The sequence below is a fragment of the Rhamphochromis sp. 'chilingali' genome, assembly GCF_963969265.1.
Source record: "Rhamphochromis sp. 'chilingali' genome assembly, chromosome: 9".
NCBI lineage: Eukaryota > Metazoa > Chordata > Actinopteri > Cichliformes > Cichlidae > Rhamphochromis > Rhamphochromis sp. 'chilingali'.
This window is the reverse complement of record NC_137936.1, coordinates 29,577,830-29,593,275: the sequence shown is the minus strand read 5'-3', so window position 1 is coordinate 29,593,275 and position 15,446 is coordinate 29,577,830. Positions and strand designations below refer to the sequence as shown.

The 15,446-nt window shown below is 40.2% G+C and overlaps 1 protein-coding gene across 5 annotated transcripts in view; it reads right to left on the bottom strand.

The window, feature by feature from the left end:
• The window catches only part of LOC308402998 (plasma membrane calcium-transporting ATPase 1-like), a 134,306-nt gene that overhangs the window by 30,997 nt on the left and 87,863 nt on the right, over nucleotides 1-15,446 (bottom strand). For all 5 annotated transcript variants that reach the window (XM_080892204.1, XM_080892205.1, XM_080892203.1 and 2 more), the window contains 6 exons: nucleotides 13,618-13,653; nucleotides 8,019-8,192; nucleotides 4,300-4,514; nucleotides 3,951-4,193; nucleotides 2,085-2,326; nucleotides 1,737-1,974 (listed from right to left, as the gene is read on the bottom strand). In XM_080892204.1, coding sequence (XP_080748330.1) covers nucleotides 1,737-1,974; nucleotides 2,085-2,326; nucleotides 3,951-4,193; nucleotides 4,300-4,514; nucleotides 8,019-8,192; nucleotides 13,618-13,653 — 1,148 coding nt within the window. The remainder of the gene's footprint in view (nucleotides 1-1,736; nucleotides 1,975-2,084; nucleotides 2,327-3,950; nucleotides 4,194-4,299; nucleotides 4,515-8,018; nucleotides 8,193-13,617; nucleotides 13,654-15,446) is intronic.

Sequence of the window (15,446 nt, the reverse complement as noted above, 5' to 3'; positions counted from 1 at the left end):
AACACTATGAACGTCTTTGAATAGGGACCTTCTGGAAGTGTGAGAAACAAAAACACACACAAATGGCACAGAGCTGTTAGCGAGAGGATAGGGAGGAAGACAGCGGGAGGTAGAAACAACTGGATTATCTGTCAGTCTGCATGCATAGACAGCTTATCAGTCCTTTTACCTTTTTTTTAGGCAAAGTGGAAATTATGTAAATTCATCTCCCATGAAAATACAATATTTATCAAGGCACTGGGATGTGACATATGACTGAATGGTAATTATGTAATCCATAATTACAGTGTGTTTCTTGTTGAATAACATCATGGTCTCTTCCTCGCTGCTCTCACTGACTGTTAGGTTATCCACACTTCAGGTCAAAAGAGGAAATGACACATCGTGAATAGAAAAGTCTTTTTGGTGAACAGCGAACATTGTTTTATGTTCAGCCTTTTTATTCGGAGCTGCGGTTTTGCATGGTTAAAACAGATCCACGATTTTATCTAAAGAGCGAATCACAAACAAATCTGAACAAAAAAACGTCAAAACCATATAAGACGTGAAATGGTAAGCCCATGCAATTCCATACTAACCACCACTAACCACTGAAGCTGCCATGGAAATCTATGGAAAAATGGTCCTCATATCCCTTACTCTGTGACTTCAGTATAGTTTCCTGATAAGTTTATGGTCTCAATGACTAGCTTCAAATTATGCTGATCACATTAAGAATCAGAAAAGAAGATCCCTGTCACATTTCAAAACACCAACATGGCTACGCTGAAACCATTCACCTTGGGGTTTCGTAGCAGTCTGGCCAGTCGCACAGTCCTCTTTAAATATCTTCGTAAAGGGGGCCCTCTATGGTTGTCCTAATGTTTTTGTCATATATACACAAAGCGATGGATACTCTTCCAACAACAAGGTCAGTTTATGTGCAAGTAGTGCCTATGAGCTAATACAGATCTGGCTGTCAGCAATGAAGCCCCATCCACCTGTTACCGTTTATGAGGGGCAGCCAATGAGAGGAATGGTGGCTGCACCACAGTCCAGTATAAAAATAAATCAGGATTATTTTCACCTGTGAATCATGCTAAGCTACCACAGTGGTATTCAATTGAAGTAATTTGGACCAAGAAATGTGCATTAACTTCATATTTAACTGCACACATTCTGAGCTAATGGTGGAATGGAAAGCATGTTGGTGCATTTGTTAGCACTGTTACCTCACAGCAAGGAGGTTCCTGATTCAAACCCTCTGATTGGCTCGGGGCTTTCAGAGGACATTGCATGTACTCTGATGTCTTCCCAGAGTCTCAAAAATGCATGTTAACATGCGGGTTAATTTATGCTTGTTAATTAGCCACAGATGTGAAAGAATGCTTGTCTGCTTTTCTGTGTAAGCGCTGTAAAGAACTGGCAAACTGTCCAAGGAGAAGTCTTTTCCTCAGCCTATGACATCTGGGATAAGCTCTAGCCTAATTAAAACGATGAATGGAAACTCTTTTTATGACTTTAATATTTTGTTTATATGACTGCTTTGCAACACAGTGTTTTCAACAATGCTACAGAAATAAAGATTGGGATGTTTGGCCATAAACACGCCCAAAGAGGAAAGGTGAAAATGATAAGAATAAATAAGCTGTATAAAGATTCTTCAGCAGGTAACATCATTGATTTTGAAACCTAACGGCACATTGGCCAACATGAGCTGTTAACTACAGAGAGCATTTTGATCGGTGGTGCTGTACCTCAGGTCTGACGGGATCTTCGATCCCCACCACGGCGATGCAGGTCAGTTCGTTGAGGATGTCATTCTCAGCGTCCCAGTCTGGCTCTCCAGCCTCAGCAGGAAAGTCCCTGTAGGCCACACAGATGGTCCTCAGCCCATCGCACGCCATCGGCTCAATCACCTTTCGCACCATCTCGTCACGGTCCTTGGGCTTGAAGACACGAGGCTGGCCCTGGGCGTCCAAGATACGAGAGCATCTGGGAGATGAGAGAGAATCAGAGGAAGTGAAGGGAGATTATAAAGGTATACCAAAAAGGTTACTGTGTCCACCCAAGCAGCCATCTTTCCTCAGACTGTTTGTTCTTACTTCCTCAGGATGATCTCTGATGCTCCTTTGCTGTACATCCGGAAGCCTCCGTCAGCGTTCTTTAGCACCGTGCTCATGGATTTGCGGGAGGAGTTAAAGGTGTAAACCTTGTAGAGTTTCTCTTCGGGGACTTCATCTCTGATTGGCTGGTAGTCCCTCTTCAGCTCCAGCACCAGGCCCAGCAGAGCACATTCAGTCTTGTTACCCACATGGCGAGGTAAGCCGCCTTCTTTCTCCGGGGGCTGAGGAGCGAGAAAAAGTTTGGAGGTGCTTAAACATGATTAAAGTTACAAGCAAAGCGGGTCACTAGGAACATCCAGCGGTTCAGGTTTGTTTGATGTTTGCTGGTTCAATCAGAGAAGCTTGGGCTCCAGAATTAATCAAATTTTAATCATTTCATTGGGTCTATACGCACAAAACAAGACCATCTGAAGAACACAACGCTTCTGTAGCTGCAATTCAGGTACATGTGCAGGTTAACAGTAACTGTCAGTCATGTTGGTGCCATGAAACAGGTTTAATACTATAATTTAAAATCACTTAACACACATGGTGACACATATCTAATAAATTAATATAATAAATTATATCAGATAAATGATTTTAATTAAAATGTTAGTATTCATTTTTCTTGACTTGACATGAGCCAGCGTTAGCTTGGGTTTCAAGTCCAATATGAACACAGCGATGTACTAGGAGATTTTAGAGCACTTCATGCTTCCATGTGAGGACATGCGTTATGGAAATGACAGTTTCCTTTTCTAGCAGGAGTTAAAACCTACACACAGTGCCAAAACCGCAACCAAACGGTTTGTTGGCCATAATTTTACTCTGTTTGATAAGCGAGCCAACTCCACTTACTCTGAATCTACGGGGATATTGTCAGGGAGAAGAATGTCCAATATAAAAAGAACTGAAGGCTGATATCAAGCACTGCGGGCTTCAGTGACACCTCAGCAGTGCCACAAGCTGATCATCTCCATGCCACACCGCACTGATGTTGTAATTCGTAACTTGAAAAGCATCCAGTGTGTAAATGACCATAATTTTCAGACACCAGACATTTCTGTATTGCCATAATCATCAAAATGAAATAAAAAAAAAAGGCTTTATATCTAACATATACAAAATATATCAGAGATTACTTTTTTGAGATATTTTCATTATCTGACTACCTCTTGTTTTCTCTGTCATGATGACACTCGCTATAATAAAACTATGGACTACCAAACACTAATAACACTACATACTAGTCTACATACTGTAATAAGAATACAGTACTTTGATCTGTAAAATAGATGGTTACTGTATGTAGGTAATGCGTTACCACTTTCTGCTTGGGGTGTGGACGATAAACAGAAGGACAGAAAGCTCCCGGAGCGAATGCTGCTCACATTTATGCACACCTGAGGCCAAATTTTCAGAGTATGGCAAAGTTGTATGTTTGTGAAGAATGCGATCAACAGTTTGTATTGGCTCATAAATATACACTCAATATAAGAAGGGATGATGCTGAATCTCATTCATTAGATTGTGCTCAGATTTTTCTGGTATGTTCTTTGCTTAGATGTTTTTTCTCCTGTGTAATCATCAGGAAACATTGTCCCAACTATAGTTACTGCCTCAGGCAGGCACTCATGTTGCAGTTTATATGCTTGTCAGTCTATACTCATAACTTGCGTAGTGAAGACTTCCATTAATAAAGCATTTATCACAGCACAGCTTCTTTCTTTAACATAAATGAAATGTTAGGCCCATAAATAACTGAATATTCTCTGTTTATTATTATAGATGCTCCAGAGCCAAATAATTGCATTTGGAACACCTGAGTGTCACTATTTGTCGATGTGATAGTTAAAGACTCACCAGGATCTTGGTGGTGTACGCTGAGTTGATAGAGATGCTGTTGACCATTATTTCCAAAGTATCCGGCTTGATAGCATCTGGTTCTGGGACAGTCTTGTAGTGCGTATCGCCGATGTATGCCTGCACCACTGTCATCCGATTCATAGTCAAAGTACCCGTCTTGTCGGAGCAGATAGCCGTGGCGTTGCCCATGGTTTCACAGGCGTCAAGGTGACGCACCAGGTTGTTGTCTTTCATCATTTTCTAAGGGATGGACGATGAAGGTGCACTCATTAAAACCTCAGCGTCTCTGACATGATTTTGAGAGGATTCTATTAATGTTAAATTTACATAATTCCCTCCTGCTCACCTTGACAGAGTAGGCCAGAGAGATGGTGACAGCAAGCGGCAGCCCCTCAGGGACAGCGACGACCAGAACTGTCACACCGATGATGAAGAACTTGACAAAATACTGAATGTAAATGGGGGTGCACTCAGCTAACCACTGCCGACCCTGGACCCCAAAGGTGTCGATCACAAAGTAGAGGATGAGGATGATAACTGTCACCGCCGACATGATCAGACCTGGGTGGAACAAGAGCAGTTTTCCATTAAAGTCAAGTAAGCTTTTTTTAAGGGTTTTAAGGTTTCTACAACACGTATCTTTAAACCTTCAGTTTCAATCCTTTGGGACTGAGGCTGTTCTTTTGTTGCTGTGTTCCCAGTTTCTATGGACTCCTGTGTTCCTCCATCTCTGCTAACTTGTTTAGTCTCTGTCTTCATGTAATTTTGTAGTTTACTTTCAAGTTTTTCATGTACCTGGTTCCAGTTTTACCTCCGGCTCTTTCCTCCTTTGCAACTGTTTTTCTAGCACTCATTAGTTTTACCTGTCTTTAATTACTTTCCATTGTTTCATGTAATCAGTCTCTGTCTGTATATAATCTTGTCTTTCCATAAATCCTGTGTTTGACATCTGGATTCCTGTTTTATTTACTCCTTTGGGAATTATGTTTACCATTTTCAGCTGTTAGTAAATAAAGGCTAATTTTTTTGTTAGCATGCCTATCTTCTCTAACCATTTTATGTCATGTATGATGTTATAATCTTGGTGATCCAATACCTATTATCTTATTTTGTATTCAGCAACTTATACTCACATTTTAAATTGACTTACTTGACTGATCTGCACTTCTTGTCCACATTTCATACTTTTACACATTTTTTTTCTAAGCAGAAGACACGTCTGCAGTGACAAGTGCACGGGACTGTTAATGTTTACCTTTAAATGCTTAATTTAATGACATTGTGATCATTATTTGAGTGACGACATTTGTGTGTTGAAGAACACTGTAAAGGCTTAGCTATTAACAGCCCACCATGACTGTGTCTGCAGCGATTAATGACACTTGTTCAGTGAACCTATTCAAGGTTGTTAAGGTTAATAAAACCAGCGTTCCTGGAACGCAGTGTGTCTTAACTCATGATGGAAATACAGCTGCTCAACTTCAGCTTTCTAAAGTTGGTCAATCTTAGTGCATTTTCAGATTGTAGTCCCCATTATTTGCTCAAAAAAAATCCACTGAGAACTGACGTAAAAAGTATCCTTAACTTAAACTATCTTTTTTTCTGATTTCCTGCCTCATTGGAAAGGCCGGAATGTCCTCTATTGAGCACATCAGTAGGGTAGCTCAAATAAGTCAAAAGATATAGACCAAAACCAAATGTCCATTACAGAGGACATTTGGAGACTATGGCTTAGTTTATTAGGTTTACGTGACTTGTCCACATTAAGTACTGCAGATTCAGTCACATTCAAGTTATTAAAAACCTTCTTTTATTTAAATTAGCATTTTTTAAGCAAAACCAACCTGGCATTTTTCACAGTGCTGTGGCAGCACTTTTCAGATCTCTTGTGGTGCTTTTAAAGATGATCTGATGAGCAGTCCTGCTGAAGACCTGCTGGCAAACTCTCCCTGTGGTCTAGCCCTTTGGGAAATATTTAACCACACTGTCCCCAGTCTGATGCTACTACAAAATAATTTTGATTGCATGTCATCCCCTTTGCTTTCCATGTCTCTGTTTCTATAGTCAACTACCAAAAGAAAATACACTTTAATCTTTAATCTATTTACGCTTTGGTGTCTAACTGCACTGATTCCGGACTGCCAACACTTGAATATGTCTCGCTTGTAAAAAATTGAAAGGTGGTTAAACTATGATATTTAATAAGGCAGTGAAGTCTGGATGCCTGTAACCAGACAACATCCTGAATATCAAACAGGTGAGGGGAAGTAACAGAAAATTCCCGTTTGTGTTTCTGTACTTCATCTCTCCTGTCAGTCACCTCCAGTCAAAGTGTTTGGCCCAAATTCTATTTCTGTTCGGTAATGATGTCCTGAAAACCCCTTGGTGTATTAAGGTCAATTGAAATGACACAGAAAATGCTTTCAATTCCGGGATGAATCGTGTCCCCAATAAAAAACATCCATCCAATAGAACTGAGTGCATTTTGACCCTCAGCCTCTTCGTCCCTGCGCTGCCTGATCACTTTGTGTGCTATTAGAGGGCAAGACACACTTTTTCTCAAATGTCGTCTTTGTGAGAGTCATGTAGCAGCATAAGTTTCATTTCTATGTATCTAATAAAGAGACTTGTTTAGGATCTACTAGCCTGTAAAGAAATAAAACTGCAAAGATCCTCTTAGTGTAATCAAAAAGAGACAAAACTGCCTTTCCAATAACTTCAGATATGTCTGATGTTGAATCAATCCTGTAGATATCTGGGTTGAACTAACAGTACAGTCAAATTCAGGCACCTAATAATGAGTAGGATCACATAATAAAACAGCCAGTTCATTTTATTAGTGATTCTGTACATTTTATGCTTTATTTATCAGTTTTGACATCCTTTGGTATTGTGACTGCGCTGAACTGCAGCTGGAGACTCACCGCTTATAGCTGTAATATACTGATAACATTAACTAGCCTTCACAGAGGCTGGCAAGGCGATGCCGTCAGACATGATCACAATGTTTACTTAGCTCAGGGCACTCTGAACTCTTTTGGCAACAGAGCTGATTTAATAACTCTGGCAATCTCTTACATTTTTATTTAACACCATCATTCAGAGGCAGAGCAGTAATACTTAACGTATGACTCAGGAACCAACTCAGGATTGCCACAGGACGTTGGCTGGCCCACAGACATTTTATAATTCACTAAATAAAATCTACTGAAGGGGTTCCAGCTATGTTTAATGCTGTACAGAGTCCTTCAAAAGTAACCAATTCAATCAACTGCAGCTAAAACGCAGCAGCAGCAGCAGCTGCTTCCAAATATGGTAAAATGAATGACTTGTCATTCTGGGCGGGTATTCAAGTTAATATAGATAAGAAATAAGGAAAATATAGGAAAATGTTAAATATTATGTGAATACAGAAAACTACCACAACACTTTGTCTTCCTGGCGAAGTAACACTTTAAGTTTATTCTTCTAAATGGCAAAAAAAAAACAAAACAGACCACTGCATATCAACTGTAAGCTTTCATCAGGGTCTGATAAACACATAATCAGTGTGAATTAAATTACAGTAATGCTAACACTTGTGTGGAGGAGATTGTTTGCTTGTTTAATGTTTATTAACCAGCCTCTGGTCTCCAGTGATTGTGCAAAAGTGGTCCTCAGACAAAGCAGCGCGAGTATCCCTGTTGTAGGCTCCCAGCATAAAAAAAAAAAAAAAAAAAAAAAGAAGACGAAGGAGAGAGGTCCCATCAGAGTTTCACAGTAGTTTAAAAACTCAAATTACTGACATTCATTTGTGGCTGTTAAAGTATTCTTAATAATCAGTTAAAGTTAAACCTCAAAATCTTTTACAAAACTATTAGCTTCATTCATTTTGGCATGTCTCTTTAAATGTGGTCTACAAAACTGTGCTGACTCGACTTTTACGTTTTTGGAAAGTGAATTAAAAAAAATAAAAATACTCCACCCCAGGTTGAAGCTAGACCAGCAGATTCCCCTCAACCGCCAGCCTTTGTTCTAAGCTAGGTTAAGATTGTTCGTGTGTGTGCGTATGTGTGAGCTACTCACCAGCCTTCCCAATCTGCACAGCTAGTCTGGTCAGTTTTCCCTGAAGCACAGACTTCTCCTTCTTGGTAACATTGACCTTTTTCACTGGTTTGACCTCTTCCTTCTCCTCAGACTCAGCGGCCTCTTCACTCTTCAAAGGCTGTATCTCCAGAGCAATGCCATCCTGGGTCTTGGCTGTTAGGATGGAGGCGGTAAAAGGAGGAAGCGGAAGGTTTTACGGGGAATGACAGAAGGAAGGAAGTAGGGTTCGAGGTGGTGAGTAAAGACAGATGAGGACAGACAGAATAATGGAGAAAATTGATGGTAGTTGGAAAAGGAGGAAGGTTTTGGATGGGAGCAAAATAAAATTTGAATGAATTAAATTGATGTTTAATTGGCAACAAAATAAAACACAATGAGGATGCAAGGTTCAGGAGTGGTTAGGGGATGAAGGAAGAGAGGCAGAGAAAACGTTACAGAATCAGTCTGAGGGAAAGCTGAAAAACGACAGGACGAGTTTTCTCAGAAAACAGAAACACCTCTGACTCCTAATCATTACATGGTGAACCTTTGGCTGAATGCAGAGAGCAGCATTTCATCGTTTTATGATCACACAACATTCATGATAAAAAGGTCCAGGTAGCTTTCAGAGTGTCACAGACGAGTTGGGTGCAGCAGTTCATAATGAAGTGCAGCAGACAGAACAGAAAACAGCAGATACAACAGTGAGGATTTAACACGGGGCTGTCAATCACACACAATCACACGCACAATCACGCACACATACAGTTTGTTTGACATCAGAGCTCCGAGTTTGAGATCTGAAGTCTGATGTGCAGTCTAGCTTCGCGTCCTGCTCGACGGCTCTGCTCTGCATTTGCATAAACAAACTGTGTATTTGCATTTCACTTCATCAGCTGTGATCCTGTTTGGACTGTAGTAATGTATGTGGAGAGTTTGTGATCTGTTTGATCTCTGCTCACAGCGCATTCAGCTCCGCTCGCTCCATCCGCTGTTTGTCGTATTTCCATACCAAAGAAATATGAGCAGGTGATGAACGAAAACAAAACAGAGCTTCTCTAATCTCACACACTGAGGTTTGATATTTGTCCTCATGAACGACTGAGCTGACAACTCTGACTGGATGATTTTATCTGAAAATTCCTTCATTTCCATGTCATGTTATTCACAATTAAATACTGGAAATGCTCTGCTGGGTCAACAAACTGGGGCAAAATTACTCAAATTTACATCATTAAAGCTATTCAGACTGACTGCTGGTAAACATTTCAACATCAAATATGGAACCAACATTTCCAACAAATCGTGGATATAAAGCAAGTTAGACAGATGACCAGAAAGTAACAAGTACTCTTGTATTGCTAAGGTTATAGCTCTACTGCTGTGAAAACATAACATTTATTCAAATTCTGAATTTTAGTTAAAAAAAATATTCAATGGAATGAACCAAAGGAAAAAACAAAACAAAAAACAATCCAATAATAATAACGTGAACTGGAATGAGGAGTAAAACCATGTTGTCCAGTTTTGCTTCACTTTTGCAGAAAGTTTCAGCAATAAGTTTAAAAGAAACTGAATTAAATCAAACTGAGATACTGAGCCTCAAGCAAGAACCGATTTAAATGTTTTTAAGGGAATTGATTCTGTTTTTCCTTTTTTCTGTCAAATATACAGTCAGTTTGCGCAGTCCTGTGAAGTACACCCTATAACCCAGCAGCTTTAGCATTTCACTGTGTGACTTTATCAGCTTCTCACATCATTGTGGAGTAATTTTTGCCCACTCTTCTTTAAAATGTTGTTTCAGTTTATGCACTTATTCAGTTTATGAACTGAAGTTGATGTTTGGGATCATGTATTTATACACGTCTCTTAAGTATTTTTCAGTCAGGTTAAAGTCTGGACTTTGATTGGATCATTGCGGCAACCTGAGTTTTTCCTTTTTCAGCCATTCTGTTGTAAATTTACTGGTCAAGCTTTAGCCGTCAGACTGATTGCCTCAGATTTAACTTTGGAGTTCACAGTCGACCCAGTGACTGCAAGGTATCTGAGAAAAACAAATCCTCAGCCCTCCACCACTGTGCTGACAGTTGGTATGAGGTGTTTGTGCTGATCTGTCCAAATGTGGCGCTGTGATTCACAGCCAAACATCTCCATTTTGGTCTCATCTGTAGAAACCTGCAACAGTCTTTTTTTCCTTTTTTGTTTATGCAGATTAACTTTGAAATTCTTATGACTGACTGACATAAATCCTGGTATTAGCTGGTGAGAAAAGATGATGTTTGAAATGTGTTGTATGTATATAGTGAGAATCTGAGCTCAATCTAACAAAAAAACTGAAGATTTAAGATAGAAACATTAAAAAAGTCCCTGCATGAGGCTCCTTGTCTTTAACGGCTATATTGCCTTCTAACCTGGGTAAAATGAAAGAATTTGCATGCTCAACAAAGCCAGGAGTGTCGCCCTAACATGTTTTTTGTCTGACCACTTTTATCCACTCCTCAGTACCACCACCTTGCTCTGAGTTTCATCAGGTTGTTAATGAGAAACCTCCGACACAGATTATTTCCAGAAGGGAAGTAATTTCACAACAGCACGACCTCAACAAGACATTTAACATTCTGGATGTGGGGATGGGTCGGTGTTAAACCGGGAAGCTGCGGAGCCTTATGCACATAGTCCACTCTGAAGACAAGCCACAACATAGAACTAACTGACACAGCTTCACACGAACAGGACTGAGACCCACTGACCAACCACAGAAGTGTAAACAGGCGCAGCACTGAACCATGGGAGAACGCACGGCGAGCAGAGGGGAGGGGGTGTCTGACAATCAAAAAGTAAAGCAAGTCAACAAACAGAAGATGAACTCAAAGGATCACCCCAAAAAAAATGAAAAACAACAGCGATGCAGAACCACGACAGAGAGAGACAGGAGGAGGTAGTGGAGGCTGCAGAGCTATGGAGGCTGCAGGAGACTTCAGCAAGACAAAAAGGAACAGAGGAGAGAATCAAACAGTGCCTACAAGACAACATGAAGTCCTGAGCAACGCCCTGCGAGGAGGCAACAGTGAGAGAAATGAGAGGAGTCAAAAGGGAAAAAGAAAACAAACTGAGGATAATACACAAACAGAACAGACGACAGCCCACAGCCCACTGATACTGCAAGGGTGCAACTCCCACATCCTCGCTTCAGCGCCCCCACCCGCAAACCCCCCCGGCCATGTCTGTTTTCCCTCAATACTGCCAAGAGAAGCTTACATTGACCACAGCATGTTAAAATGTGATTTAAAAAACAAACAAACTGTGGGGTATTTTAAAGGTGAAACATCAGATTCTCAGATCCTTCTTTTGCTGCTGCACTTCCTGCACAGATGTTTCACATTAAAAGCTTTCCAACCACTCAAGGGACAAACACCCACATGATATTAAAGTGAAACATCTGCAGGAAGTGTTGTGATACAAAGGGTAAAAAAAAAAAAAAGGAAAAGCAATTATTAAATAAATGATAAATAAACTATATTAAAAATTAAATCTTTAGGTTTTAAACTAGAAACAAGCTATTATGAGATGTGACCTTGGGCTTTTTAAAAAACGTGCAATGGGATACTTAATCAAAAGACAAGGGTTAGACACCTTTGTCAGCCCATTTGTGGAATCTGCACCTCCCAAGACACCTGCAGTATAGGGTGTCACCACCATAGACAGTATAAAAGATGGTAGCAGCTGACCAGTCTAAATAGTGCCTAAGTGCATCAAACATGCATTACTCTTAATGGCCAGTAGGGTGTGCCTCCTCTGGTTGCAATAAGACTTTAGGTTGTCTAGAAGAAAACAACACTCGGCTTCCTCGCACTCTGACCTCAGTAAAAACTTTCCATATGACTTTATGGCTCCACTGCTACTTTCAGGTCACACTGAAGAAAACAGGAAGTTCATTTCATAACTTATGGTTGGAAAAAATAAGCGGCTGGAAACATGACTGATGGGAGAACTGGGGCTATTTCACGTAGTTAATGTGCTGCAAAACTTGGAGCTAAAAAAGGTGGTGACAAATGCATTCAGGGCTTTAAGGTTCATAAAAATGAGCAAAGATGTTCCTAGAAATGTTGTCCAGCTTGTGTTTTTCAGCGGAGGTCGGCTGTGACTGCAGCACTGACTATAATTTCCGTGTGAAAAACAGTGATGAGCATCCAAAAGCTGTGTGTGCGTCTTTCTCTGTACATGAAGAAGCATTCTGTCTGCAGCAGATGCTTTAACCATGGGAGGTCTGGATGAGGGGAGTGTGTCGGTGTGTGCGTTTAAATGTGTGTGTGTGTGTGTGTGTTTGCTGAGACAGCTTGCAGAGGAAGCTGGCCATGTGCTGGAACACCCAGGACATGGAGGGCATTTGGCTGATTTTGGAGGTTGCCGCAATGACGTCATCAGCAATCTCACACACAGTCATTAAACCCATTAAACAAGGACACCTCAGAGGTCAGAGCAGTATGTTAGGAGTTAGTAACCCTCACTGATGGTCTCGCAGCCCAATTCTGACCGTGAACTGAGAGACTCTGATGAGGGGAAAAAAGGTGTTTAGCAAGCACATGACTTACATTTAAGAGATTAGTAATAACCGTTCAATGTTTTGTTCTTTTTCTTTCAAACAGAAAATAGCGATAAAGATCCCAACAGTTGCATAAGTTAGTTTGCAAAGTGCACACTGATAACATTTACAAATCAGTAGTGCTTCCATGTTTGTTTGAATATTATGAAAACAGCCTAACTTGTTTCTGCAATTTAACTTTTTTTTTTTTTTTAGTGTGAATGTCTGTTGAATGTTTTGTGACATTTAAAGATTTGCTGACCAAACAAGAATTAATCATCATTTGAAGTCCTAGCTCGTTAGTCTGGCTAATATTTAATAACAGGCCTTCTGCAGGCGATTAACCATTAGTGTGTCTCCTTATAGACATAATATATTAAGTAAATCTGAATGATTACTAATTGATTGTTGTTTTTAACATTATATACTTCTGTTTCTTGTTGACTCTTGTGTATGCGTGCACCTGAAGCTTGCAGGCCTCGCTTCTGTGTACTCCTTAGCAACAGGTGTCACCACAAAAACATGCCAATGGGTGTGATGTCACTTTTGGTACACGTTCCTGTTGGCTAGTGCGACAATGAACTTCCTGTAAGTGATCATAAATGACTTGTATAACCCACGTCTTATTTTTGTTTTGAGTGCTGCAAATAAACGTGATTTACACAAAGATAACCACTACACTCACATTTTTAAAAATTTCCCTGTGGCTGATTTCTCACCCAAACATAAATCATGTGCTTCCAAAAAACATGCCCTGCTTTCAGGGTTGAGGCATTAATGCACTTCTACAGGGCGACCGCAGACTCGGCTGTTAGAGACTTGAAGGTTGAGAGTTGCACCCTTGGACAGGTAAAGCAAGGCGAGAGAACGTCCCCCTTTATACAGCAGAAAGAGAGAGAGAGGGAGAGAGATGGACTGGACACTCCCCTCCTGCCGCTGGGTGAAGGGTGAGGAGTGGGTGAGTAACAGGGAGGATGGAGGGACAAAGCGGGACAGATGGATGAATGGAGGGGTTACCTTTGTTGCGATTTTCGGGGGGTCCTTGTTTTTTACCTGTTCGGACAGAGAGAGAGGGCGGAATGCTGATAAGATGGCTCAAAGGAAAAATAAGATCAAATCAAACTGAGGGACAACACAAAGTTCAAACTGATAGAAACCCACAGGTGTGTGTGTGTCGTGTGTGTGCCGTGGGCAGGAATGGACGAATCAGAGGAGAGAGACACACGACTTCCCGCTGCGGAGAACCGATGGCCAACGAAATCTAAAGTTTTAAAAATATTCATCAGAAATTTAAAATGTGGTTTAAAAGTAATCAGGCGATCGATTTATTTGTACTTTCCTGAAGCTCTGCATTACTCTGTTTCTATCATTTATTGTGAGAAGGTAGACCTTTCAGGAAGTTGTCTGTCTGTTTTTGAAATGACACTGAATTCATGTTATTGATCATTACAATACAATAACATGTAAGACCCACTAGTGTGCTCGCTTCTGTATTTCACTTCACTTTATGCAGTGTGAATTCATCTGTACCAGCACACTGTGGCCTCTTTTAAAAGGTGATGCTTCACATGGTACATAACATTGTTAATATGATACTTTATCTAAGCTTACTGAGGTTTTTGTTCATTATGTACATCGTTAAATAGACTGCATGTTGGTCTGTTCTGACACATTCTTGTAAGCTGCATTATTTTCAGATTATAAAATATAAAAATATATATATAAAAAAATAAGTTGATATTATGGTCATTTATTTATCAGAGTGTGGATTTTTAAAATTTTTTTTACTTTAAAGTGGAACGTAATGAAAAATGTTAAGACTCAATTATTTCACACAATTATTGAAGGTTGTGTGATGTGAATAATCAAATCTATGTTAGCACGTTCACCGCATTGATTTGTTTCAGTACTGCCTCAAAAGGCTGCCAGCACAGCTGCAGACGCTGTGATAAACAGTGACCACGTTTACATTTTATTTTGAAATTCGTTCCTTGTTTGAGCAGAAAGTGAGAGTTAACAGAAAGCTTTGTTTTTTAGGGCACTCCCTTTGTAGAGTGGTTGTGAGATGCTCTGACATGCATCAAAACATCATTTTATTTTTGTCTGCTGATTTTCTTGAGGTCTGATTTTTTTATGTGACTAACAATGCGTTCACTTCCTGCCAAGATGCAGTCTGTGTATCCTCATTATGTGCATGATGTTCTGTGGCGTTGGTGCCCCGAAGAGCCAGCCAAGGCAGTCTTGGAGATAATGTTCCCCTTTTATATCCCTAATGGTCCCCTTTTAGAAGACTTTTAGAGGATAGCAGTATGGCATTGATTTTTCTAATCTTTTATTGACTTTTTACTTTTGCTTTCATTTGCTGGATATGTATATTTTTGTTTATTTATTTATTTTTTCAGATTTAATCCTCAAAAAAGTATTTAGGCTTAGGAAAGCGTTGCAGTTTGGGTTAGAAGCTGCATCTTTATAACAGTAACCGTGCACATGTAAAGATAATGACTTGAGAGTTACAGTCACTCTCACTAGTGCTAAAACTCAGTGTGTCAGGGAACACATGACAACGGACACTTCAAATTCAAATTCAAATTCAAATTCATGCCACATGCCACATGCCAAACACATGCCAACGGACACTTTGTGTGTAAACGAGCCATTCCAGTGGCTTTGACTAAACAGCACTAATTGATGCCCTGTGGATGAAACTGGGCTGTCTGAACTGGACTGCTGAATCTCTAAAAGGGATTTTATTCACCCCAAAAATGACTGAAAAGCTAAACACATGGGCTGATGCTGTCTCTGAAATTGATCTTAACGAGGTGTCATGTACTGATTAGACACAATAA